Here is a 23,685-nt window from a genome sequence, read left to right on the forward strand (position 1 = left end):
GAACAAGTGACTTACATACAGTCCTTCAAGTATCTGCTTGGCTGAACATGATGTACAGAGTACAGGAGAAATACAAACTGGTAAAATTACATACACAAAAAAAATTCTCTGCACAACTGGTCTTTGCCTCTTTTGGTCAGTGGACTAACTCCACAACAATTTCATCTCAAGTGCAGCGCAGAAGGTATGGAGCTGAGAACAGGTCTGAGGCCTCAGACACATGAGCTTCATCCAAAACTACCCAGTAGAGCCCTCTCCAAAATCAGATGTATTTCAGTGAGTATCCAACTCATATCCAGTGCTCTAACTACACCACCCATGAAGAAGTCAGATGCAGAGAAACTGGTTGGGGATATGGCAGAGCTGATGACTGGGTTGTGAACCCAATAGGTGCTCTCCACATGCCCACAAAAGAAGCCATGCATGTTCCAAAACTGATGATGCTCTAAAGGTGAAGAGTTGGAAGCTGGTACCTTGGAAGCAGCCAGTTCTTGGGTGAGCTCTTGGATTTTCTGTTGCTGCTGGATTAGCAGCTCCTGGACAGCTGCTAAGGTTGTCTGTAACTGAGTCACTGTAAGGGAAAAAGCAGAAGAGTTAAACTGAGATACATCCACACTTACACACTCACACACGCTTTTCCTGCTGTCTAGCTACAAAGATGCCTCTATTCCTACTATATTTAATTTATCTATGCCCGCCTGCTCACTTTAATCCATATGATTTATTTGCACTATGGGTAATCTACCTGCACTGCATCTAACCTCCAGTATTTCTAGTTTATCTTTCCATTGTATAGATGTCTATAGACCACAGTATATCCGTCTAAAACCTCTCCCTTTTAATTATATTGGTTTATGATTTGTACATCTCCCTGAACTTACACAATGTTTGTATCATTTATCTATCTCAGGGCTCTTGCAGGCAAACACTGGGGCTAGCTAGCTCCAGTCTGGGAAGAGGCTGCTCTCAGGGCTGACCTTAGGGTATCATGAGAAATGAGAGATGTTTTTCCTCTCACCCTTCAATGAAAAGTGTAATTAGCATCCTCCCATTCTCAACCTACCAGCTCCTTCAACCCCAGTATCTTTAATAAACTTACTGCTGAAAATCATAATTTTTTTCATCCCAACTGAATATACTTTGTACTTTTCCCCTTTTATTCCAAGAGAGCATCCTGTATTCCCTTCCTACACCCCAGCAAACACAGAAGAACTTCTGCTGGACTCCAGCTGTAGAACTTCTTCTACTTTGGCACTTTATCCAAAGCTTCCAGGCAGTAAACAAGCTGATAAAATAAATAAAATTAAAAACTCTATTGGTGTGACAGGTAACAGCTAATCCAGACCATCATTAGGGCATCGGGTAATGAACAGACACCCTATAGAGTCAATAACAGAGAAGGTGGCTAAGGTCAGGGAGGCACAGTAATTACAGACTCTCCTGACCCTCCCTTGGATTTTCAGATGGAAGGTGGGGAGAAACCACCAAAAAAAAAAGCCCCTGAAAATATCAGAGAAGCAGAAATTAAAAATGAACTTTACAGCCCTCCAAAAGGCTGTCATTTTATTCCCCTTATTAATATTCTGAGGTTGGGAGCCTTTCCGTAAAAACATAATTAATTGAGGCCGTGCCGACAGTAAACAAGCAATTTCAAATTAAACCGAAATGACGGCGGCTTCATTTGCAAATGTGAACAGATTCTCAGAGCAGATAAATGAAGTCACCACATAAAGTGGAGATGGAGGGAAAGAAAAGGGTGGGGGTCTTGGCAGAATGGAGGATAGAGGGAGAAAAGCTTTGAGGGGTGAATTGATGGAGTCATTAATCTTTACCTGTCTGTGTCACACTGCCACTCATCTCAGAAATGTTTGACTCAATCCTCTGAAGTTGTTTCCTGTCTTCTTTGCCTCCCATGATGAGAGGGACCAGGTATTTCTGCATGGAGTACAGAAACTTTTTCAGGAAATAGGGATGTGCAAAGCGCTATTTCTAATCTACCAGAAACATCCTCAAATCCCACCCCTCAAATCTCAGCCTTTATTACAGAGCCAGTGATCATTTATCCACACATCTGGCTGAGAAAAGAAATTCCCTCTACAGTAGGTGTTAAAAGAAGAGGAGTTTTGTGTTTACATTTGTCAGGGTGCTGAAAACCAGTTCCTAAGTCTGGACACAGCCATGAAATCTGCCTCATTCCGCCCTTGCAGAGGGTGGACTGGATATAATAGGTCACAACTCTCCTCTAGCTAGCATGGAACCTTCTGCAGCCTCATCCTAGGAACGGAATATGCTTCAACAAGAGCATACACGATGGAAATTACCTTATTTCCAGTAGTTTGAGATTCACAGCTGAAAACTAGTTTGCTTGCCACTTTTTGACTCTGCATTTTCATGTTAAGTGTCTACATTTATCAAATATACCAATGGCAGTGCCAGTCAGAACAGAGATGCTTCACCAGCTTGGAAGCAACATGATCATTTGGACACAAGCAGCATAACATGTTTCTCTCAGAGTACACAGTGTAGGAGTAGCAAGGGACATATTACCTTGTAGAGCTGGTGGAATCCAAAGGCAATTCCTGCCATTATGATAGCCAAAGCACCATAATCTCGCCATCTGGAGCCAGGGAGACCTAAAGGTCAGAATCAAGAAATAATCATAGTCAGAACTGCAGGTGACAACATTTTTGTACATCCATTTTATCAGAGAAAAGAGCAATGATTAACACACAGTGTGCAGGCCCTTGGCTGAGGACACTTAAACATTTGGCCAGACCTGTGGCATTGACACTGGCCTTGTAGTGTCACAGGGAGAGAAACCAGAGCAGCAATTTAAAAGGGTCCATCAAGCTGTTTTGACCTACTCTTTCCTTGCAGAAGGCACTCTGAACCCAGGCAACTCTGGGGCTGGTACCTACTGTTCTCCACTATCATAATTTCTGTAAATGGGGACAGAGCCAGAGACCCAGACGAGTGCAGGAGAAAGAAAAGAAGGGAGTGTTTTAAGAAAGAACATAAATCTATCAGGGCAATAAATGAGTTTATGAAAACTGTGTCAGCAATTACAGACCACTTCAATGAGGAAGGATCCAGTGTCTTTCAAGCTTAAATTACAAATAGGGACCAAAGCACACATAAAGAGCAGAGAGAAAATATGCAATGAAATATCTACAGAGAGAGGTAAAGAAGTAGATTAAAGCTTGAGATATTCAACATACAATTCTGCACAGAAGCTTAGAGGCTCCACAAAGGAAAGCAAAGATATGGTATGCCCTGCTCCTTTTAGCAGAATCAGAAGATACCTGTAGTTTTCCACCAGCCTTATCCTGTCACCTCCCTCGCAGTTCCCTGAATGAACCTTGTACTGCCCCCGGTTTTCTTTAATAATAAAGAGGATGCACAATGATCTTGCCTAAAGTTCAGTGGCAGGATGTGGGCAGAACTGACGAGATGGGAGACTGGTGTGGTCTCCAAATCTACATGTGACTACATTGTCTCATAAATGCATTATGTTCTCCAAAGTCTCAATTTAGGTATTCAAAAGGAGGCTTAACTGGCTGAAATGGGTGGCCGCTGGTCTCCTCTCTGCTTTGCTCAGCTATTGCCATTTTGCTTGTTGCTGAATTCTTCTACAGGCATTTCATCCCAAGAGTTCCCCTAATTCTAGCCCTTAGGGTCCAGAGTATTTGGGTCTGACTCCCAAATATTGGCACTCAGAGCTTCTTGCTACATTTTAGGACACAGCTCCTGAAATTATCCTCTGGCTAGAAATCTGAACAAATTAAGGCATCTCTGTCAGAACTGGTGAATAGTGTCACCAGGAGTATTTTGGGTTGCTGCAGTTGCAGTTTTGGAGCTTAGGCACATGATCAAATTATCATAACTTTTTAACTTAATGAGTTAACACACGTCAGCTAAGCTGCAGTAACTGGCTGTGTACATGTCAGGATTTAAAATGATCTCTCGCTAATCTTGCTGCAAACCGCAGCCATCTATCCCACTTTCCCCTCTGTGCTGTGCCCCCACTGTCACTTCTGGTATCTGAAGTCTCTTGGTTGTCCAGTCCTCTCCCCTAAACTTCTGACTAAAAATATCCTTCTATGACAATATGATTTGTTCCAGGCTGAGCTGCTGCTGTACAGGGTTAATTGTCTCAGGGGCCTGTGAATCCTGCCCATGCTGTCCTTGATGGGCTGTCCCAAACTCCCTCCCAGCTCCACTGACCTCTGAGCAGGAAGGAGACACACCTGTAGGAATCCATCTGCTTTGCCCTTTCACCTCACTCATCTCTCCCTCCATTCCTGTAATGCTTGAGCTAAGAACATTTTATTGCCCCCTGGTTTTCATTATTAATGAAAAGGGACCAGAATGATCTTTCCTAAAGTTCAGAGAGTCTATAAAGACAAGAAGCTGAAATGCCATTTTACTCATTTTAGAGATGTGTGAAATCTGTCTTGTGACAAAAAAAAAAAAAGTGAGGGGGGTGGAGAGAAGAAGTGAGTGAGTGAGGGATGCAGTAAAGGCTCTGCACTGACCACAGCAACTTCACGATGTTACAAAGAATGTCACAGTCACTGCCTAAAGTACACTCAACCTTTCTTTTTCTCTGCAATTCTCTAATCTAAAGCATGAAGACGTGAAAAGGGGTTTAGGAGTTTTTCTGTTTTAAGCTCCATGCTCACACTGACTGTGCATATTCTCAATTTCTCCACTTGTAAAACAAATAAAGTCCAGATAAAGTGAAAAAGCACTGACAGCCCAGTTACTTTAGGCACTGCAAATGTACCAAACCATTCTACTGAGAGGCCTTCAAAAGTCAAATGAAAGGGACACAGACATTTTCTCCAGGTATATGTCTGTGTTTTCACTAAGTATATTTAATTTCCACAGCAGTCACTGTAAATCACATTTCCAGAGTAAACACCTACTATTTTTAAGATCCCCATTCACCTAAGAATTAACTTTCCTAACAGCGACTAATTAGGCCTTGTGCATCCAACTTAAGGTCAGCTTCACTAGTATGTGTATCCACTTCTAAAACTGTAGAAACTGATGCTGGAAGAGGTGAATTTCCAAAAGAAAACAGTGAATCCATGGAAATATGTTGGGAAAAAAAAAAAAAGTTTGGATTCTAGTTACCCTTTTTAACTGTAAGAGGAAATAGTCTGTATTTTACAGACTTGTGCATAATGAAGACACAGGGATGTGAAAAAAAGATCCAAATGGCAAGAAAAAAGTCACTGGAGCTGATTTTTAAGCAGGTGTAAAATCTGCACAAACCCCCATAAATGGAGCCCATAAATACCATGGGGAACAACACAGACAATACCTGGATGGTAAGCATGCAGCTTTGCACACCTCGCTCAGAAACTCCCCTGAGTTTGCTCGTAATTATATGGGTTAGAAAGGTAAAAAAAAAAAAAAATCAACAAATTAATCATTTAAGTATTTAAAGTCAGATTTTTGTCCTCAGTGCTGAATTAGTGTATTTCATAACACCAATAGCAGACAGCCCTGTTTTTTTACTGGGGGTTCATTTTAGAGCATGTTTAAACTAGTCAGATTGAGTGATGCTTCCAGCAACTAATCGCATGTCAAATAAAAGATATTTTATGTAATAAATTACTGCTACAAGTAATTCAAATGTCATTTATCAGTTTTATTATCAGTCAGGCAAAGTCTTGTTTCTCTATATTAATCAAATTCAAGCTTTCTTTAAGCTTTTTTTTTAAGCAGTTTTGACACCTCTTGGCAAAAGTACAAACTAGAGGGAAGGAATTACTCCTCCAGAACAAGAGGAGAAGTAGTAGAGATGGTATTGACCTAAAATACTAGAAATTTAATTATTGTCTCTTCCCCAAAAAAGTTTTTATACTTTCTCTTCAACCAAACCCAGAAGGGGTTCAGCATACAAGACCTATGCTACTCTAAAGGCTTACAAGTGTGCTTTTTTCTTGTTAACTCTTCAAGAATTAGGAAGTATTTATACAAATTACAGGTACTTCCAATAAAACATTAGAACATTAAGTTCAATTGTACAAAAGGAAGTATTTAAGCGGTATGAATTTAAGAAACAGAACAGACTGGTGGCAACAGCAGGAGATCCCTGTTGCTTGAAAGGAAGCAAATTCAAAAGGGGTACACAGGATTTATTGCTGCAACTCACAGGAGTGGGCATCTTACACTGGCATTACTAGCAAGATCATCAGCTTGGCTGTTTGCTTCATTCCTGCTGAAGAAATGCCTGAGATGGTTCTGAACCATCCTGAACTTCTGTACTTGTAACCCACAGTTTTAATGCAATTTTTAAACATGAAGCGGCAACACCTTGTGGGAAGAGGGTGCAGAGAGAAATTAGATTTTTTAAAATGCAAGCCTCTGCTTTTCAGCACAAAGCCCTCCTCATTTTGTGTTTTGTGTAGAGGTGTCAAAACTGCTCAAAAAAAAAGCTTAAAAAAACCCAAAAATATCAAACACAAAGTGGTTCACAGTCTTCAAGTCCTAAGCTCAAGCAGATCTGATATTGCTTCACAAGAAACTCAATGTCTCCTTCGGAGAAGGCAAATACAGCTTGCAGTCTTTTTCAATATAAGCTCTTCAACATGAGTTGTTCCCATTGACAAATCAGTGTACAGACTGAGCAGCCTCTCTATCTCACTAGCCCTTTAGATATTCTTTCAAACTTCAAATCTTGCAGCATTCCAGCTCAGTGTCATAAACACTCTGTGAGAAGATAAGCATAACAGGTAGACAGAAAAAGTAGTATCTATCTTCCTCTGTACATGACAGCCCCTAACAAAACTGTGAAAGATAAACTGACTTAGTAAATTATCACAGAAAAAACTGTCCTGAAGCAGATTTGGATCAATTCAGAAACACTCATTGCAGGATTAGCATCCAACTGATGAAATAACCTACAGCAAACGACACACCTTGAAAGAGCACTGAGCCACTGCACAGTCTCATCCATCAGGTCTAGAAAAATTCAGATATGGCTTTTGCAGTTCTAATACCATAGAAAGCACTTAATAGGAAGACAACAAAGATGGATCCATCATTAACACCCACCAGTACTACACCAGTCAAGACTAGAATAGGGCACAGATGAGAACTAATCAAAACAAGTATTTTGGTCAAACGAATACCATGTATGTCCAGCTATTTATTCTTTTTATACATTCATTTAGAAGTTAAGAAATAGAACATCTACAACAAACAGCTAGAGTGGGGAGGAACAATACCTAATGAACTCATTGTCACCCCTTTCCTGATTGTGGGGGCTGCTGAAAAGGACTGCCTCACAAGGAAAATCTTTGGGTTCAAATTATTTAAAAAGCACCAACCAGATCACAAAGCTACAGCACCAGTTTACAATTAGAACCCCTGCGAAGGCTTTTATTTGGTAGTATTTTTAGTAACCTTTGATTTCCAAGCATTACAGAATCATACTTTCAAAATTCTCTTTCAAGCTGTTACTGGGAACATTCTGATGTTGAAATTTTAGTGAAGATTCTTACCTAGCAAGAAGAAAGTGGGAGTTGCTGCTTTGAAGAAACCCAAAATAGCAAAAGGAAAACAACCAAAGAGTGATAAAGCTGCCAGGGTTAACAGCGATGACAGTGTTTTCCCAGGCTGAACTGCATGCTGCTTCCCTGCTCTACTCATACTAGTGGAACACTGAAATAAGGGAAGATGAACTCTTCCAGTACTGGGTTGTGGTAAGAATTATTTGAATGAGCAATGGACAGCACCAAGAGGGATCTGGCCCTGCTTCTACAGCAAGACAGCAGATTTTGCTTTCCTGGCATTTTCTGTGGACTACAGCAGACAGGAATTAGCTTAGGAGGCAGAATTCAGCCCTGGAGTTCACCAGCACACACAATACAACAGCCAGAAATATTCCAGTTCTGAGCCCAATACTACCACAAAAGCTTTTCATCTCAAACTGTGCCAAACCAGAGCAGCTAAAAACTCGGAAAGCAAGTCTAGTATTGTCTCCAGCAATAGCAAACCTGTGCCATAAACTAATAAACACAGCTCTAGTGGAGTGTTACATCAGTCAATATCTGCCACAGAGCTGTTTAAGAGCAGCAACAAAATCCTATTCTTCATACTTGGCAGGTAAGTGAAGTGATTTTCAAACTACCAGACACACATGTGAGCTGAACAGCTTCTTTTGATGGATTTTTAATGGTGTGTACTTTGGTTTTTATTGTTTGGAGCTTAGATACTTTTTTGCGAGGTTTGTTTTAAAATGCAAATATATATGTAAATTTTGAGTCTACACAGATTATGTTGGGACTTTAAAATTTCTTTGAGAGCGTATTTTGTACACAAAAATCATACAATCACATCCACATAGTATACACAGAGAGAAAAGTTTTCCAAGTTTTAGAAGGGAAGACTGAGTCCCGTGTTGACAAAGTGCTTTTCTGACGTCCGTACAGTGTGTCAGAATCTAATTTGCATTGACTTTCCACCTTCAGGTCAAGAGGTGTCACTGGCTGGTATGGATGACATTTGTTTGTAGACAGTGATCATTTGTATCTCATTTTCCTTGTGTAACATGATCTTGTCACAGGCATCAACAACCATGAAGTGCATTCAAAGTAACATTTGGTGTCTGATTATGACAAAAAGTATCATCAGTTGAATTGAAATCCAGGATGTGGCACATGAATCTGTGAAATCACTGCAGAAATCACAGCAGAAAGCAATTGGGACCAGATATTTTTCGAAGTGTTACTTACTGTACACCACGGTGTGAGGAGGCTGAGCTGGCACCGGGTGTGTAGAAGGACCTGGGGACTGTGGCTCATCCGTGCTAGTGCCCGACTGCTGGAACGCCAGGTCGATTTCTTCATCTGTCAGGCCTGGGGGAGCAGAGGAAATGAAATCAGTTTAGCACCTTTACCCACTTGATGCACACATAATTAAATTCTCAAGCCAGGCAGAACCCTTTCAAGCTGCAAAGAATTTTGGCACTGACTTGAGCAGTAATGCCTCCCCAATTTTGGATTCACTGGAATGTCTCCCTCTCTCTCTTTCTCTGTTGCAATTTAACCTTAAGCGACAGAATATTAGCCTCAATGCTGCTTCCAAATGTGGCTCATTCAATTTCCTTAATTTATCCTTGAGTTTATTGCTGCTTTTGAAGTAGCTTTCTATTGCAATTCTCCATTCTTCCCCCGAAAAAAAGATACCATCAACTGCAAATGTGGCTCATTTTAATCTGTAATGGTGTAAAAAAAAAAAAGAGGGGAAAAAACTAACAATAATGCATGAAAACAGACAGGGAAACAAAAAACTAATTATTGGGTTAGACGACTAATTAGTCTAGATCGTTTCCGAAGACGGGAATAATTTGCTTTATTTTATGACAAATGCAGAAATAAAAAGAAAAAAAAATCAGGACTGACTGTGATTAGTATGAATGGGACACAGAATGTAAGGAGGAAATAAAACTATAACAAAACAGATCAAAACAAGGCCAAGCCCAAACTTTCAGCTGAGCATTGCCCGGGCCCATTGGTGCATGATTAGATTGCCCCAGGGCAGCCTGGTTTTCGTTTCACACAGAGCTGTAGTAACAGTGCACACATGGTACACGTTGCTGCAGTGACTCCTGCCATCAGGAAACGCCAGGATGACCATCTGTAATTGGCCACAACATATGGAAAGAATTTGGCCAACGAGGGAGAAAAGAAAAGCAGCTAAAGGACTCATGATGACCAGCATCTCTGAAGAAGGAAGCACAGCTGGATTATTTTTTCCAACAGCAGAAAACATTCTCTAAAAATGAATCTAGTACTCAGATGGCAACCATGAAGTGGGAGCTGGACAGCTGTGTATCATTTGTTGTGTTATTCTCCTGCACAGAAGCACATAAAAACCCAGTGTCCCTGCTAGGAGGAACACGTGAAGGGATTTGGGACCTTTCACCATACATAGAGTGCATGCAAAAACATTCAGAAAGGCGGGAAGTGAGAATATGGATTTAAGGAGAGAGATTTAGAAGGTAAGAGGCAGACATGATTCTTGTAGGGACTAAGCACAGTGAGGAAAATGGTATGAACAGGACAGCACTGGGAGAAAAATGGGGGGAATACTTTCTCTCCATCACCCCCATTCGAGATCCATAAAGCATTGTTGGTAGACGAAATTCCTGAACTTAATCCTTTAAAAAACTAAGCTTTTTAACATTACAGAGACATGCAATATAGAAAATGGTCAGGCCACTGGGCATATTAGCTAAGTTTCAATAATTTTTTTCAGGATCTTTAACTCCACTGCATACTGGGGGTCTAGACAGAATAATCTGTAGCACAAACAATATTGCCAGAAATAAATACACAAGTCTGTCTCAGAACTGTTATTTAATATCATAAGCACTAACACAATGCTTGTGGTATTCAGAAGGCTTTATAACTATTAACAGATCTTCTCCCTATTCCTGTGAGCATGTGAGAAACTGAGTTCCTGTGAGACACTGTTCATCTACTCCACAGAGCATTTCAGAGAAGTTCAGTGATATCTCTAACAACAAAATATTGTCAGTGTAAGAAACAGTATCAGAAACCAAAAGTTCCTGATCTTTGGTCCTGCAATCTGACAGAATCACCCTGTCACTTGTATTTGATGCATGGCTCAAATAGTAAGGAACCAAAACCACATGAAACAATATAGAACAAGACCTACAGTGAGTGTAATAAAAGGCAGAAAAACACAACTCAGAGTATTGCTCTACTCACAAAAGCAGTATTTATGGTGTCTAATACATGTTAAAAAGCAAAGTCCAATCAGAAAGAAACTGTTTTAACCCTTAATTCAATGTAGAATCCATAAACAGATACCAACACTGCAGATCACCAGCAACTACTGGATTTCATAAAGATGGAGACAACATTAGTTGCTGGCTGCAAATGTGGCATTTTGTTCTATTTCCATGCAAATCTGATAATATTTAACACTTAGAAACATCAGAAGTAATGGAGGATCTTCATTCTGCAAAAAGGGCAGAAAACAATGTCTGTTGTGTCCTAACCACACCATGTTCTCATCCTGTTTGAGAAAAAAAGCTAAAATCTTTTGCAGATAAAGTGAGCCTTTAGGATTATTCTGATCTTGCCAACTAGGGACAAGTATCACTGTTTCCATTTAAACCCTGCTGTGCTGTGAAGAAAAAGCTGATGTGAATGATACAACAACGGGAAGCCTTTGACATTGCAATTCCTGGTTTGAGTATAGTACAAATTAGAATTTTTACTACTTCCCTGGACTATTCTGCTGCCTTGTGAAGTGGTCTTGGCCATGGTACTAGTGACATTGGACAGAAGAATATCACAACTACATCCCTTCTCAATTATCAGAGGAGAAGACTGGGATTGCCATCACCTTGGAAAACCTCTTCATTCATCTGGACAAGATGCTTTTAAGGCCTTGTCATCTTGGCCTCAAGATCGAGGGAGACCTGGAGCTGATTCCTTAAGCATATATATGGAGTAAGTTTACCTGGTGGACACTGAGTAATGATGAGTCATCTGTGCACTCAGAAATATACCTGTCTTCATGCTGGTCCTTTCTCACACACAGTAACAAAAATGGACAAGATATTCTAAGATATTCTCTCCTCAGGCAATTATAGCCAACTCATCACATTTCCCTTTGGAATTATTTTTTTTCAAATTCACCACCTACACACATGTATGCACACAGTATGAGTTTTCCATGCCCAAATTATTCAACTTTGATATATTCATTACACAGAGAAGTGTGAATTTCTAAACCAGATCTAAGTGTCATCTGTTCCAATATCTCATCTCGCTGTATTTTCTCACAGTCCTATCACTACATGAAAAAGTATCCATGTTCATTCATTGTTCTAACCTAGCAGGAAATTGGCAAGCCAAAAATAATACCACTGCCCTTGGATGCAAAAGCAGTGTCACAAAAACTGAAGCTTTGTGTCTAGTATAACTCTCAAATAGGTATCTCCAGAAAATCACCTCAGTTAACAGTGGAATTGCTCTAAATCCACTTTCCAACACTTTGGAAAACAAACATTTTCGTTGTTCTGCGGCTGAAGCAAGATCAAGTCCATGCAGAATGCAAAAGGTTAAAAGGAACAATAAAGGAAACTGCCAATTGTAAGTGAATTATATTTGGCTTTGAAAGCTGAGCCACGGCTATATTATAAAAGGCATCTCTTTGCGTTGTTTACCATCACCCTGACTAATGCAGACCTTTTTTTTTTGTTTTAAATAATCTCATGCAAATTAGACACACACTTCCTTCCAGTTGATTGCTATCTGCAAGGAATAATCTAACTGCAGAGGGTACTGAGCAAGGACTGAGCTGAGGAGAAGGATGCACGGAAACTGTCTTCAGAGCCCCACAGAATGCAAACCTGTTCCCTTCCCCCAACCATCCATTTCATTCCTCTACAGCACCACAGCCATTGCAAAGAATGTCATAATTTTCACAAAGATTTAAAAACTCCTTTTCAGGCTTAAGGGTGTTGATTTGAATAATCCAGCACTCACAATTGTTTTGCACTCAAAGGCTCTTGCTGACCCTCTTTTTTGATTGTCACTGCTGCCACTCAATTTGCAGGCATCACTCAGCCTCTGTAAATTGTAGTCAAACACAGAAACAGAGCAAGTCAGAGAACAAAATGGGTTGTCACAAGCATCTCTTGGTGCCTGCACCTCGGGTGTTGTATAAAGAGCTCTTTTGTACAAGAACTTTTAAGACTTGACTGTCTGTTTATGTCCTTTTATAATATCTATTACTATTTAAGGACCTCGTGTACATCAAAATACTGTTCCTCTTATGACCACTCTGAAGTAGAGGAGTACTCACAGTACTGTTACCCATATTTCACAGATGAGGAAGAGGACATCTGTGAGAGACATACAGATATGAGAAGTGCTCCAAGGTCAGAACTGAACGGCTGGCAGTCAGAAAATAAAACTCAGGAGATGTGAGTTTTACCTGTTTTCTGTCAAAACACAGCAGCAATAATTGCAATGTAAAACCCTTCCATGAACTTAACTAGACGAGCCACTGGTTTTTCTCCTTCTGATGCAGGCTCTAACATATTAGTGACAACCTTTTTCCCATCCTGTGCACTGAAAATATATTTTTCTTCATTATGTTCCTCCTTACACTGCTCAGTCCAGTAATTCACATAAGATTTTTCACAACCTGAAGCCTACATCAGTTTTGGGAAGACATTTCTGTTTAGGTGAAATTAAGAAATCTGCCATAATAAGGAAAGGTGGTGGAAAAATTCAGTTCCTTTGTGGGTTTCCAAAGCCAGCTTTATTATCGCTCTAAAAGACCACCCTGAAGCAACCCCCCCACCAACCCTTTGGCAGGGACAAAAGGCAGGAGAGGGTATGGGGCAGGGGGTGGCAGCTGTTGTTTTTTCCCCCACACACTTTCTATTAAGGAGAAAACAAAGTAGGACAGGACAACTTGTGACCTATGTGACCCTATGTGACCACCTGAAGTTAGTGCCTGGTACCACATGACTAAAAGGAAGATCTGCTGGTCGGCACGCTGAAATGACATTACACTTCTGTTCCTGGAAGCCACTGAGTCAACTCTGCTCAGAAAGAACATGGCCACATTTTAAAAGAATCATCATAAAATCCTTCTGGGATCTGATCCAGACTAATGATTACACCTGTTCAGTCAGTTACATGCAGTGCTGGTTGACTGTTATCAAATCTGTCTCCTACATCCTACTCTGTGCTTAGCTGAATGTATTTCAAAAAGGTCAAAAAGGCAAAGTCTCCTGATTCATTTTCTTTCACACATGGTCATTCGTGAGGCTGAGCCCAACCCAACATTTGAATAAAACCTAAGGTTTCAGAAACATCACGCTGATTTTTTTCCTTTGATTTACACTAAGACACTGCATTTGAATATAAACATCCTGCTGACTGCACTTCCAGCTCAAACTTTAGTAAAGGAACCCGCACATCAAAGGGACATGGACTGGTCTCAACTGTCAGGCTGAAAAATGCAGAAATAAAAGTAATTTGAAAAGTTGCTGAAAGAGCTTGGAATTCTTACAGCTCTATTCATCTACAAGACTGTTAATTATGCAAGTGCAATCTTTCAGAAACATGATACACTTTAACCCATCAGGGTGACTAAGCAGCAATCGGAACTGATAAGGGTGCTCTAACCTCAGCTGCGCAGCACTAAAATAAGGAAGGAAAATCAGACTAACAGAGCAATGCTAGGAATTACACAGTGAGCCAGCCAGGAATGAAAAGGTTAAAATAAAAAGTATTTTGGCATAACAAGTATAAATAATAAATAAATAAATACAGCAGCAGTTCCTCTTCCTGGCTAAGCTTTTTGGAGTCTATAATAAAATGAAGTGTAATGGAGGAGAGGAGGGCAATGTCAGAGGGTGAGGGTTTGGGAGAGAGGTTGTTAAGTATCTCCCTCTCCTCAGCTGTGTTTACTCCATTTACAGGATCCCGGCTGATTGATAGACAGACAAAAGAAAAGCAAGCAGATAGTAACCCCCCTCTGGGAGCATCAGCAAAGGGGATAACTCCTGACATCATCCAGAGCCCCAAACTCTCCTTAGCCACTTGTAATTAAAAAGACGGAGCAAGATATGCAAACCAGAGAAAAAGTAAAAGAGGATTTTTTTATTATTTATTATTAACATTTTGTTGGAACAGTAGAGTGCAATAAGGACTCTCAGAGCCGTTAAAAGTCGTCGGGTGACCTGCAGACCCCTATTTCCCAGAGCCTTGTATAAAATTGAATTTTTTAAACATAAATTACACGTAATGACGACACTGTAAAAACTAACAGTAATGGAAAGCTGTGCTGTATTTCATTAGCCTGTATTATTCCGTGCCACCTGATCCAGCCGGGCCTTGTTTATGAGTTAGTGTGTTAGCAGATGCCGATGGAAGCATTTGCTTCGACCTTGCTCTTCTCATTGGGGCATGAAATTACGACGGCAGCACCTTGATATTACAGCCATAAATACAGTAAACTGCAAATTTAAGCCAACGGCTCCTATTGTCTCTGAACATAAAGCTGATCGGTATTTATTTAAAAGGAGAACGAAAAAAAATATTATATATCACCTTGTTTATGGGTCCAGTGTCTCCCCTTCCCCTAATCTGCCTTATTCACTTGGTTAAATACTAAACAAACAAACTAAATCCTCTCTATTTTCTACTGTCTAAATATTCTTATGAAATGAGTATTGTCTTCAGAAAACTGGATCAAAGTATTTTCACTCTGAATAAGAAAGGGCAAGTGACTTGCTTAGCATGTCTTGGAATGGAAGAAACAGAACAAGTACTACAACTTTTCTTCTCAGTTTTATATATATGAGAAGTTCAAAATGGAAAACGAAAAGGGTGCTTCTGGTCACTCATTCACATTAGTGTGTAACATGTGTATCCATATGGATAAGAAACATGTTTTCTTCCTGTTTCTATTTAAAAATATCACCCATGTTAATACTATTTCAAAACAAGGAGGAAAAAGAAAAAAAAAATTGCAGTAAGGTTAATGGGAGAGGAAAAAAAGCATGGGATTCCTTCTCTGAGGCAGCAAACAGCAGGGAGAATGCCTCGCTCTCCTATGGGCATTTTGGGTAAATACCCACTAAAATTTATCAGAGGGGAAAAAATCAAACACAAAGGCAAAAGGACATTGTAATATCACAAGGCATACCACAGCATAAATTACAGCATTATAAGTCAGTCCAAAATGCTGGTAGTTTCAAGGCAGGGAAAATACAGTTTCACTTGCAGCAAGAGAGGTCAGGTCTTCCTCTTCTAATGTGCTCCTTGCTTATATGAAGTATGTTATGTCTGTTCCATAACAGAGAGGAAGGCAGGAAGGCAGGAAGGCAGGAAGGCAGGAAGGCAGGAAGGAAGGAAGGAAGGAAGGAAGGAAGGAATACCTTTAGTAAAATCTCCCAATACTAAGCTTTACATTTGAGGGGTCAAGGCACCAAGAGGAGAATTCAAGGAACAACATGCAGGACGAAAATAGGACTCATGCTCGGGATTCTGCAATGCCAAAGTCCCAGTAGATGGAGTGCTATCACAGCCTCAACAGGATTTGGACACCTCTTTTTTGAATTAATCTACAACAAATCTTCAGGCAGCAGACAGCACAATTCAACAGGCATAATTTTTGCTCCACAAATAGTTCAAAACAGAGAAAAAAAAGGAGATAGCAACATGACTCTAAATCAAGCAAGACAGGTCCAAAAGTCCTCACCAACCTGAATTACAGAACCAGAAGTTTTGTTATAAAGCCCATTTACATTCCTACACAACAAGTATATGCAAAACCACAGAATAAATTCAAACTTGGGTACCTTCTTCTGAAGACTTGTCTGACAGAATCATTCTCAGAGCACCATGGTCATCAAAAAAGACAGAAGAAACAAGTCTTTCTGTACCATAAATAAAAATCTCTCCTAAAAATGGAGGGAGATTTTGTTTTATCATCATCTGTGATGATATTTTTATTTTTATGTCTCTTGCCTCCAGCTTTTCCTTTCTATTATGACACGAGCATAAGCACAGTACCTGATGGAAAGCCTCCTTTGAGTGGACACTGGTAGAGTACATCCATTTGTCTACTGCAAGACTAGAAGTGGAGACACAACGTGTGTGACTGACCTGGAAGCCAGTGTTGCCACACAGGAACACAGGACATACATTCAGCCAGTTCATGATGTGAGAACACTACATAAGAACAAAAAACTCTGCATATTTAAAATTATTTCAAAAAAAATTTTCAACCCTACTTGGGGTTTGAAGGCTTTGAAGACTATGACAGGATACCGATTCCAAAGTAGTCTATCAGGAAAAGTACATAACCAGGGCTCTGACATTTGTTTAAAGGAACTCCTTAGAGAGCAAAAAATCCAGCTGATGGAAGAGACACTACTCCAGGAACCACAGTGCTGTCATGACTCGTTACCACAACTGACAACCTCCCTAGAAATAGGACCAGGCATTCTGAGAAAACAAGTATTAGGTACACTAAACTAGTAAGTTTCCAAGCACATCCAACCTGTGACCTGTAAATTCTTGCTGCTATTCCTGCAGAGAGACAAGTCTCACAGTGATGGTTCCCAATCCTCGTTATTTGTATCATAATACTCCTGAGAGATCCCAAAAGGCATTCACTGGGCAGCTATGATGCCAGGTACTCTGCAGACCACAGAAGCCAGTCAGACCCAAAGCATGCAACAGTCTGTGTGAAGGAAAGACAGCCTGCAAAGAAAAATCCTGCACACAGAAATGAAGTAACTTGCCCAGAATACACACCAGACCTATGCAATTTCCTATTAAATCGGGAACTACAACATGAAACATTCTGCAAGGGTGAAAGGATATTAATTTCTTCTACATGTTCATTTCCAAAAGCAGGACAGTTTGGTACACAGCCCTTAAGAAACCCACACACTACCATAGCTTATAAAGCTTACCACAGATTTTAATAGAGCAATGACAGAAAACATTTGTGCTTCAGATCCATTTATTTTGTGTGAACAAAATATATTTTGTTAAGCAGCTTGTTGAGCAATAGTAACAAAATGATTACCCTTTGGCTACTCTTTGATCTGTGATACTATCTTTAGGAGCTTCTAAAGAGAAAGCCAGAGGTAGTCTTAAATTTGAGTAAGGTAAAATGCTGGCAATACAGGAGGTTTGGTTTTGATCTACCTTTGGAGCACCAATTTTAAATTGTATTTCCAACAACTTGAACCAGCATGTCACAAGAATTCCAGTGCTGATTCAGAAGGAGATGGCCGGGGGGATTTGCAGTCAACCAGACATTTGTAACTCCAAGTTCTTTGTTACAGCAGCAAAGAATCCCCAGGCCTTTCCATGGTATGGGGCTGAGGACAGACTGTATTAGACCTGATCTCAAAGCCTGCCCCTTACGTGGAACTCCGGATCAGTCATTGCTGATCTGGGATTACTGGACTGGGCTGGCTTGCAGTTCTAGAACCTGCCACTCTTTCTGCCCAACTCAGCATTCAAAAGAAAGAAAGGAATCCTGTAAAAGAACAATTTCAAGCCATTATAAGAAATTCTTTAACCAGATTTTTCAAAATATCAGAAGGATTACTTAGTTTTATACATAAGAATGGGAAAGTCCTGATGCACCATTTCCATTTCCTTGCATTACTCTAGAATTACTGATTGCCCCAAACACACTAACAAGGGCACCTGGCTATTTTCTACCTTAGACAAAACCAGTCACAGAGTAGCCTCTGCAGACTAAGATGAACTGAAATGTAAAGAGCAACTTGCCTCAATGCTATTTCTTTCCTCTTCTACTTTAAACTTTAGAAAGGAACAAAAAACACCCATTTGTACAGACTTAACAAGGAAAAACCATATAAAGTACATATACTGTCTATATATGAAGTTTGGGCGTTGGAAGAACACACAGCGAAGCACTGAACACACTGTATGACAGGGCATACTGGACACCCCCTCTGTCAGGAAGTTGCTATGGGGAGCACAGAGAACTCGTAGCTAACTACAGCTGCACGTTTTAAGAAAATGTAAAAATGCATGAAAGTATGTATGGAAAAACATATGGAAATGTAAAGAAACCAACACTGGGTGAGGAGCCATGAACCCATGCCTTTTTCTGACAGGTATTCTCTCACAACATTATAGAGCATCTTGGCTCCTCTAAACCAATTTCCATAAAGGGGAATCAGTGTTAGACACCTGGGAGTCAGGGAGTCACCACACTAAGAAGATAAGTTGAATTAAGAAAATTACATCTAAATGCTACATATTTGATTATTATGGTACAAATGTTTCAGGTAAATCTGGTTTGCACTTCCCCCAGAAAGACAGAGATGCTACAACACTATTATAAAAAGACATGTCAGCAAGAATTCATTACAGATTATAAATCACCCTCATTCTTCGTTCTTCTGTTTTTGAGAAATTTTTTACATGCCATTAAAATATTGTTTGCTGAATGCTACTAGAAAGGTAGCCACCTGTAAAATTAAAGGCTGGTGCTGCCAGTAACAGTGTTGGAATACTTTCTGTTTAAAAGACAAGGCTACTTTGTAATTTTTAACACAAGTATATAAATATTTTTCCACCCACCCTACACAATTTTGTTGGTTACATCACATCCATTTAGACAACAACCAACTATGTCATCACACAGGGTGTTAATCTTGGGTGGGGAAGAAAGAAACAATAGCAAAAGAACTTTTAAGAAACCAAGATTAGACATTTAAGCAGGGTCCTTCATGATGAAAGAACAACAAAGACAAAAAACATTAGGGGACAAGTCAACAAAATAGAAGAAGTTTCAAAAGATCATTTTTCATCTTTTGGTTTGTTTATTGCCTTTTTTTCTCCCCTTGTGCCTTCCACAGAGCCTCTTCAGGGCTCTGGAGAAAATTAAAGAGCCTGGATTAAACGCCCAAAGGACAACTAATGCTAACAATACTAAAAATAATGAGGTTAAGTGGTGTAAAAACTATGGTGACCACACACGGAGAACTGGAGTGGTAAGGTAGAAAAGGAGTTTCATCATTGCTCCCTCGGGACATGCACAGAACATACTAACTGCTTCTAGTTCTCTGGGGTTCCGATTACCATGCCAAACACACCTCCAGAGTTCCCTTATTAGTGTAATAAAAAGCCTCTACACATTTGTGTTCTATTCCCAGCCTTGCTATTGACCTTGTGTAGGCCATTTAACCTCCATCTGCCTCAGTTTCTACGTCTGTGAAAGAGAAATAATATTACACAGTATCTTTTCTAAAACATTTCAGACTGGCACAATCCTGTGCAAAGACTGACAGGTTTGAGAATCTATACATGCCTTATATACACTTGAGTTAGGTAAGGCATTTCCAACAAATAATTTATTCAAATAACATATTTATGCCTCTTTTTTTTTTTGTAGATCATCTATGGAAATAGTTTCAGATTTCTAACTCTCATCAAGGACTCAAATTCATGCATTACTTTGATTGGGTGCTAAAATACATGGCATTTCTCCTTTCAGCCAAGTGCTGCCCTCAAAATCCAGTCACTGGGATTGAATATTCAATAAGGAAATACAGAAATATTTGTATTTTTAACATTGTCTTTTGTCTTCTAAAGCCTCACAAAAATTCCAGCCCAGGAGTTAAAATGGGAGTGGCTATACAGAATTTACACAGAAACTGGAGTGAATATTAAAAAACATTTATGGGCATGTTCCTGCAATATAACACAAGTCAGATCAGTAGGGGAGGCAGCTGAAGCAGTTCAAAGTATAACTCTTGGAGCTCCTGGGCTAGGAAATATTCCCTAAACAAAGGAATCACCATACAAATAAAAAGGGAGTGAATAAAAATGGGAAGATACTCCCTTCTGGGCACTACATAAGACTGTGTCTCTCCTCTGGGATGCCAAAAAGTGGATCAACATCACTGTACAGGTCTGCCCAAAGAGCTGTTCAGAGTCAAGGTCAATGATGAAGGGCCAAGGTTGCTCTTTGCAGATCCCTCTCTCTCCACGTGGCTTTGCACCCTACAGTGTCAAAGCACAGGAATCAAACAAGGCACAGGTACAACACTGTTGCAGGGGAAGCAACTGTTTGATGTGCTGTTTAAGGCACAGATCCCTGAGCAGCAGCTTCAACCCCTGTCCCCAGGGATGATGCCACAGCCCCCAGACTCCTGAGTGCCAAGTGCAGGGGCCACATACAACAACTTACCCTTTACAGTCACCACAGGAGATAAAGCTCACCAAACTGACTCTGATTCTTTTCTTTCTCCATTTCCTCCCTGGTTTTCTTTTACTGCTACTGCTGTCTGTCTCAGGTGGCCTGGCATGAAAAAAGCTCTCCTTTTATGATGAAATATGTGGGAGCAGGTGAGGCCCTGACTCTGCAGAGAACCAAACAAATGGGCAAGAGCAGCTTGTGTTCCTCTTGACAGTGCATATGCTGCTAAATACCGTTCTCAGCTATCCCAGCTTTAAGAGACACACACACACACAAGCACTTGCTTTACCCGACACTAAACTCACACCTCACAAACAAATTATTTAACTACTCTATCCCCCAAGGAAGACAGTGATCATTTCAAATGCAGCTCCCTGCTCGTCTCTCACATACACGCAACGGCCTGATAGGTTAAATGCTGCCATTTAATTACAGTAATGGAACCTGCTATTTTTTGGTTCCCTTGAATCATCTCTCACTCTCTTTTTTAAACACATACAGAGTCATCTTTTAAACATGTGTTTTATATCGTGAGTTTAACAGCTGCATTCTCCTGGTTACTTGAAGAGCGGGAGTAATGATACTCTGATATTCTTCCCTGTACCTCTGAGCAACAGTCTTTCAAACACTACATAAAAAACACAGGCTGGGGGATGCTGTAAGAAGGGACACTGCAGAGGCGTATCTGCCCCTTCATTTACTTAGATGGTTTGTGCTGATTTTATTGAATAAAACCAGCTTAACCTCTTCCACCAACCCTCAAAGCAGCTGGGGTCTGGAATGGTGGATAAACATGAAAACGCTTTAAGTAATTTTACTGAAAATTCTATACATCAGTAGATCACACTGACAGTATGGCACAGTATGGTTATAGTTATAGATCTACGGTTGGCAGTCAGAATTATCTCAGCTCTAGCTGTTAATACATCTGCCTCAGTGTCCCCATCTAAAATGGGGATGGTATTTCCTCTGTTTCCCACTAAAATGTGGAGTTTGCAAACTGTTTCGAGAATGTAAAGGTCTAATGAAGAAGAAAAAATGTAATCAGATGTGCCTTAAATTAATCTTATAATCTTGCCATTTCACAAAAAGTGTCACAAGCTTAGTCAGCTAATATTTGTAGAGTACTTTGAAGATGCAAAGTGGCAGAGAAATATGGGATATAGGTGTGTTAAATTCTTGAGCATGCTACAAAGCACCTTTTTCTCAAGTGAATTCAGGAAGGAGGCTGTAGGTGGCCAAAGCCCAGAGAGTTTTATGGTTAGTTTTTATTGAAGGAGGGCACGTAACACAGTACTACAAGTCACACGGTAACTGTTAGTGGATTTTACATTTCATATTGCATAGCAATTAGAAAAAATCCAGAAGCAAAGTGTAGGTACTTCCAAGTCAAAATAAATTCTTACCTATGCTAAGGCCTCAACACTCCTAGAAAAATACCTGTATTAGACCTGTCCTCAGCTTTATTTGTCCTCTAAATGTGAAAAGCTTATTTATTTGTTCCATGGTAGTTGGCTCACAATCAGCCAGCCAGCCATGCAGGGATATTGCCCATCTTCTTCTCTGGTATGGATATCCACTGGTGTCTCTAAAGGATGGAATCTTAAAAGGTGAGGCAAGGCAGAGACAAAGACAAATTTAATTTTATCACCATAAAAAGGGACATTTCCACATGGGCAGCAAGGACATGAATATCATGTGTATGCAGGGGTGGGGGGATTATAAACGCATTTTTGGCGAAATTCAATAAAGCTGATTCCACTGCATAAGGTCAGCAATTTACTTTTAAAAAATGATATGATTGCAACTTTTAATATAACCCATGTATTTGCTGCAAGATGCTCTAGAAGATTGTGTAATGTAACCACCTGACCTCTCTACAGGAGCAGAGATCACCCCATTTACCCTTTATTGTCTTGCTAAAAGCAATGCACATTTGCACGGTATGACAAAGTCAACAGCTTTTACTTCAGAGTGCCTCAGGTTTCACGAGAATGAATTCTCTGCTCTGCTCCTGGGGAAGTGGAGTCACCTGGGCTAGGCTCCAGGAGAAAGAACAGCAAGGAATGAACCAAAAACTAAATTAACCTCTTAGTTAAGCAAAGAGTGATTGCACTCCAGACTAAGAGGGAACAGTGTGCAGCAGAAAAGCAAACTGTAGGATTTCATGTTCACGGGTACCCAAGACATAATTTTAAACAGAACAGAGATGTTGTCTAAGAGATCCTAGAGAATTATCTCATACAAGAACTTATTTTATCTTTCCTAGCAGGAAAGTATCATTAGGTCTGAGATGGATTTCAGCAGAAAAACACCACAGATTATCCTAACTACACTCTTTGTTTTAGCCTCAAGAGGGAAGGCTGTCTCTTTAGACTAAGAATACCAGGTTCATTCTCAGAGCAGGTCAGAAGCTGAATTAGTTTACTTGCTCTGGGAAGACTGTGGGGAAACCCGGGGCTTGATAACCATGAAAAACAAATTCCTTCTGTCACAGAAATATTTTTATACAAACGTACATAGATTTCTTCAACTGTCTCAAGGTGAATCTTTCCTCAAAGGTCAAAGCTGCAGGGCTGGATTAGGATTGCACGCAATCTGCCTGAGCCTTGACATTCTGACATTCTAAAGTTTGTAGCTTTCCCCTCCCATACACAGCTGATGGAAGTAAACTCTCAATCTCTCTGAAAGTGTGGCTTTTACTGCAGTACCTTCAAAAATCACACGCTGCAGATTTCAGAACTCTGAAACAAGCATATCAGAGCAGTTTATGGACATAGCTAACATAAATCTTACTGAGTCAATACAGCAAAAGTGGTAATTAACCCCATTTTACAGATGGGCAAGCTGCAAACAAGAAATTTACCCAAAGCCAAGGAAGCAGTCATGCCTCAGATCTCCCATGCCTAC

The 23,685-nt window shown here is 40.1% G+C and overlaps 1 protein-coding gene across 1 annotated transcript in view; it reads right to left on the reverse strand.

Annotated features, from left to right (window-relative positions):
* Positions 1-23,685, reverse strand: part of PEX14 (peroxisomal biogenesis factor 14) — a 70,685-nt gene that overhangs the window by 6,937 nt on the left and 40,063 nt on the right. The window contains exons 4-7 of the mRNA XM_082295673.1: positions 8,751-8,873; positions 2,548-2,633; positions 1,833-1,935; positions 474-571 (exon numbers count right to left, since the gene is read on the reverse strand). Coding sequence (XP_082151799.1) covers positions 474-571; positions 1,833-1,935; positions 2,548-2,633; positions 8,751-8,873 — 410 coding nt within the window. The remainder of the gene's footprint in view (positions 1-473; positions 572-1,832; positions 1,936-2,547; positions 2,634-8,750; positions 8,874-23,685) is intronic.

Source organism: Coloeus monedula (genome assembly GCF_965178545.1).
Source record: "Coloeus monedula genome assembly, chromosome: 22".
Classification (NCBI taxonomy): domain Eukaryota; kingdom Metazoa; phylum Chordata; class Aves; order Passeriformes; family Corvidae; genus Coloeus; species Coloeus monedula.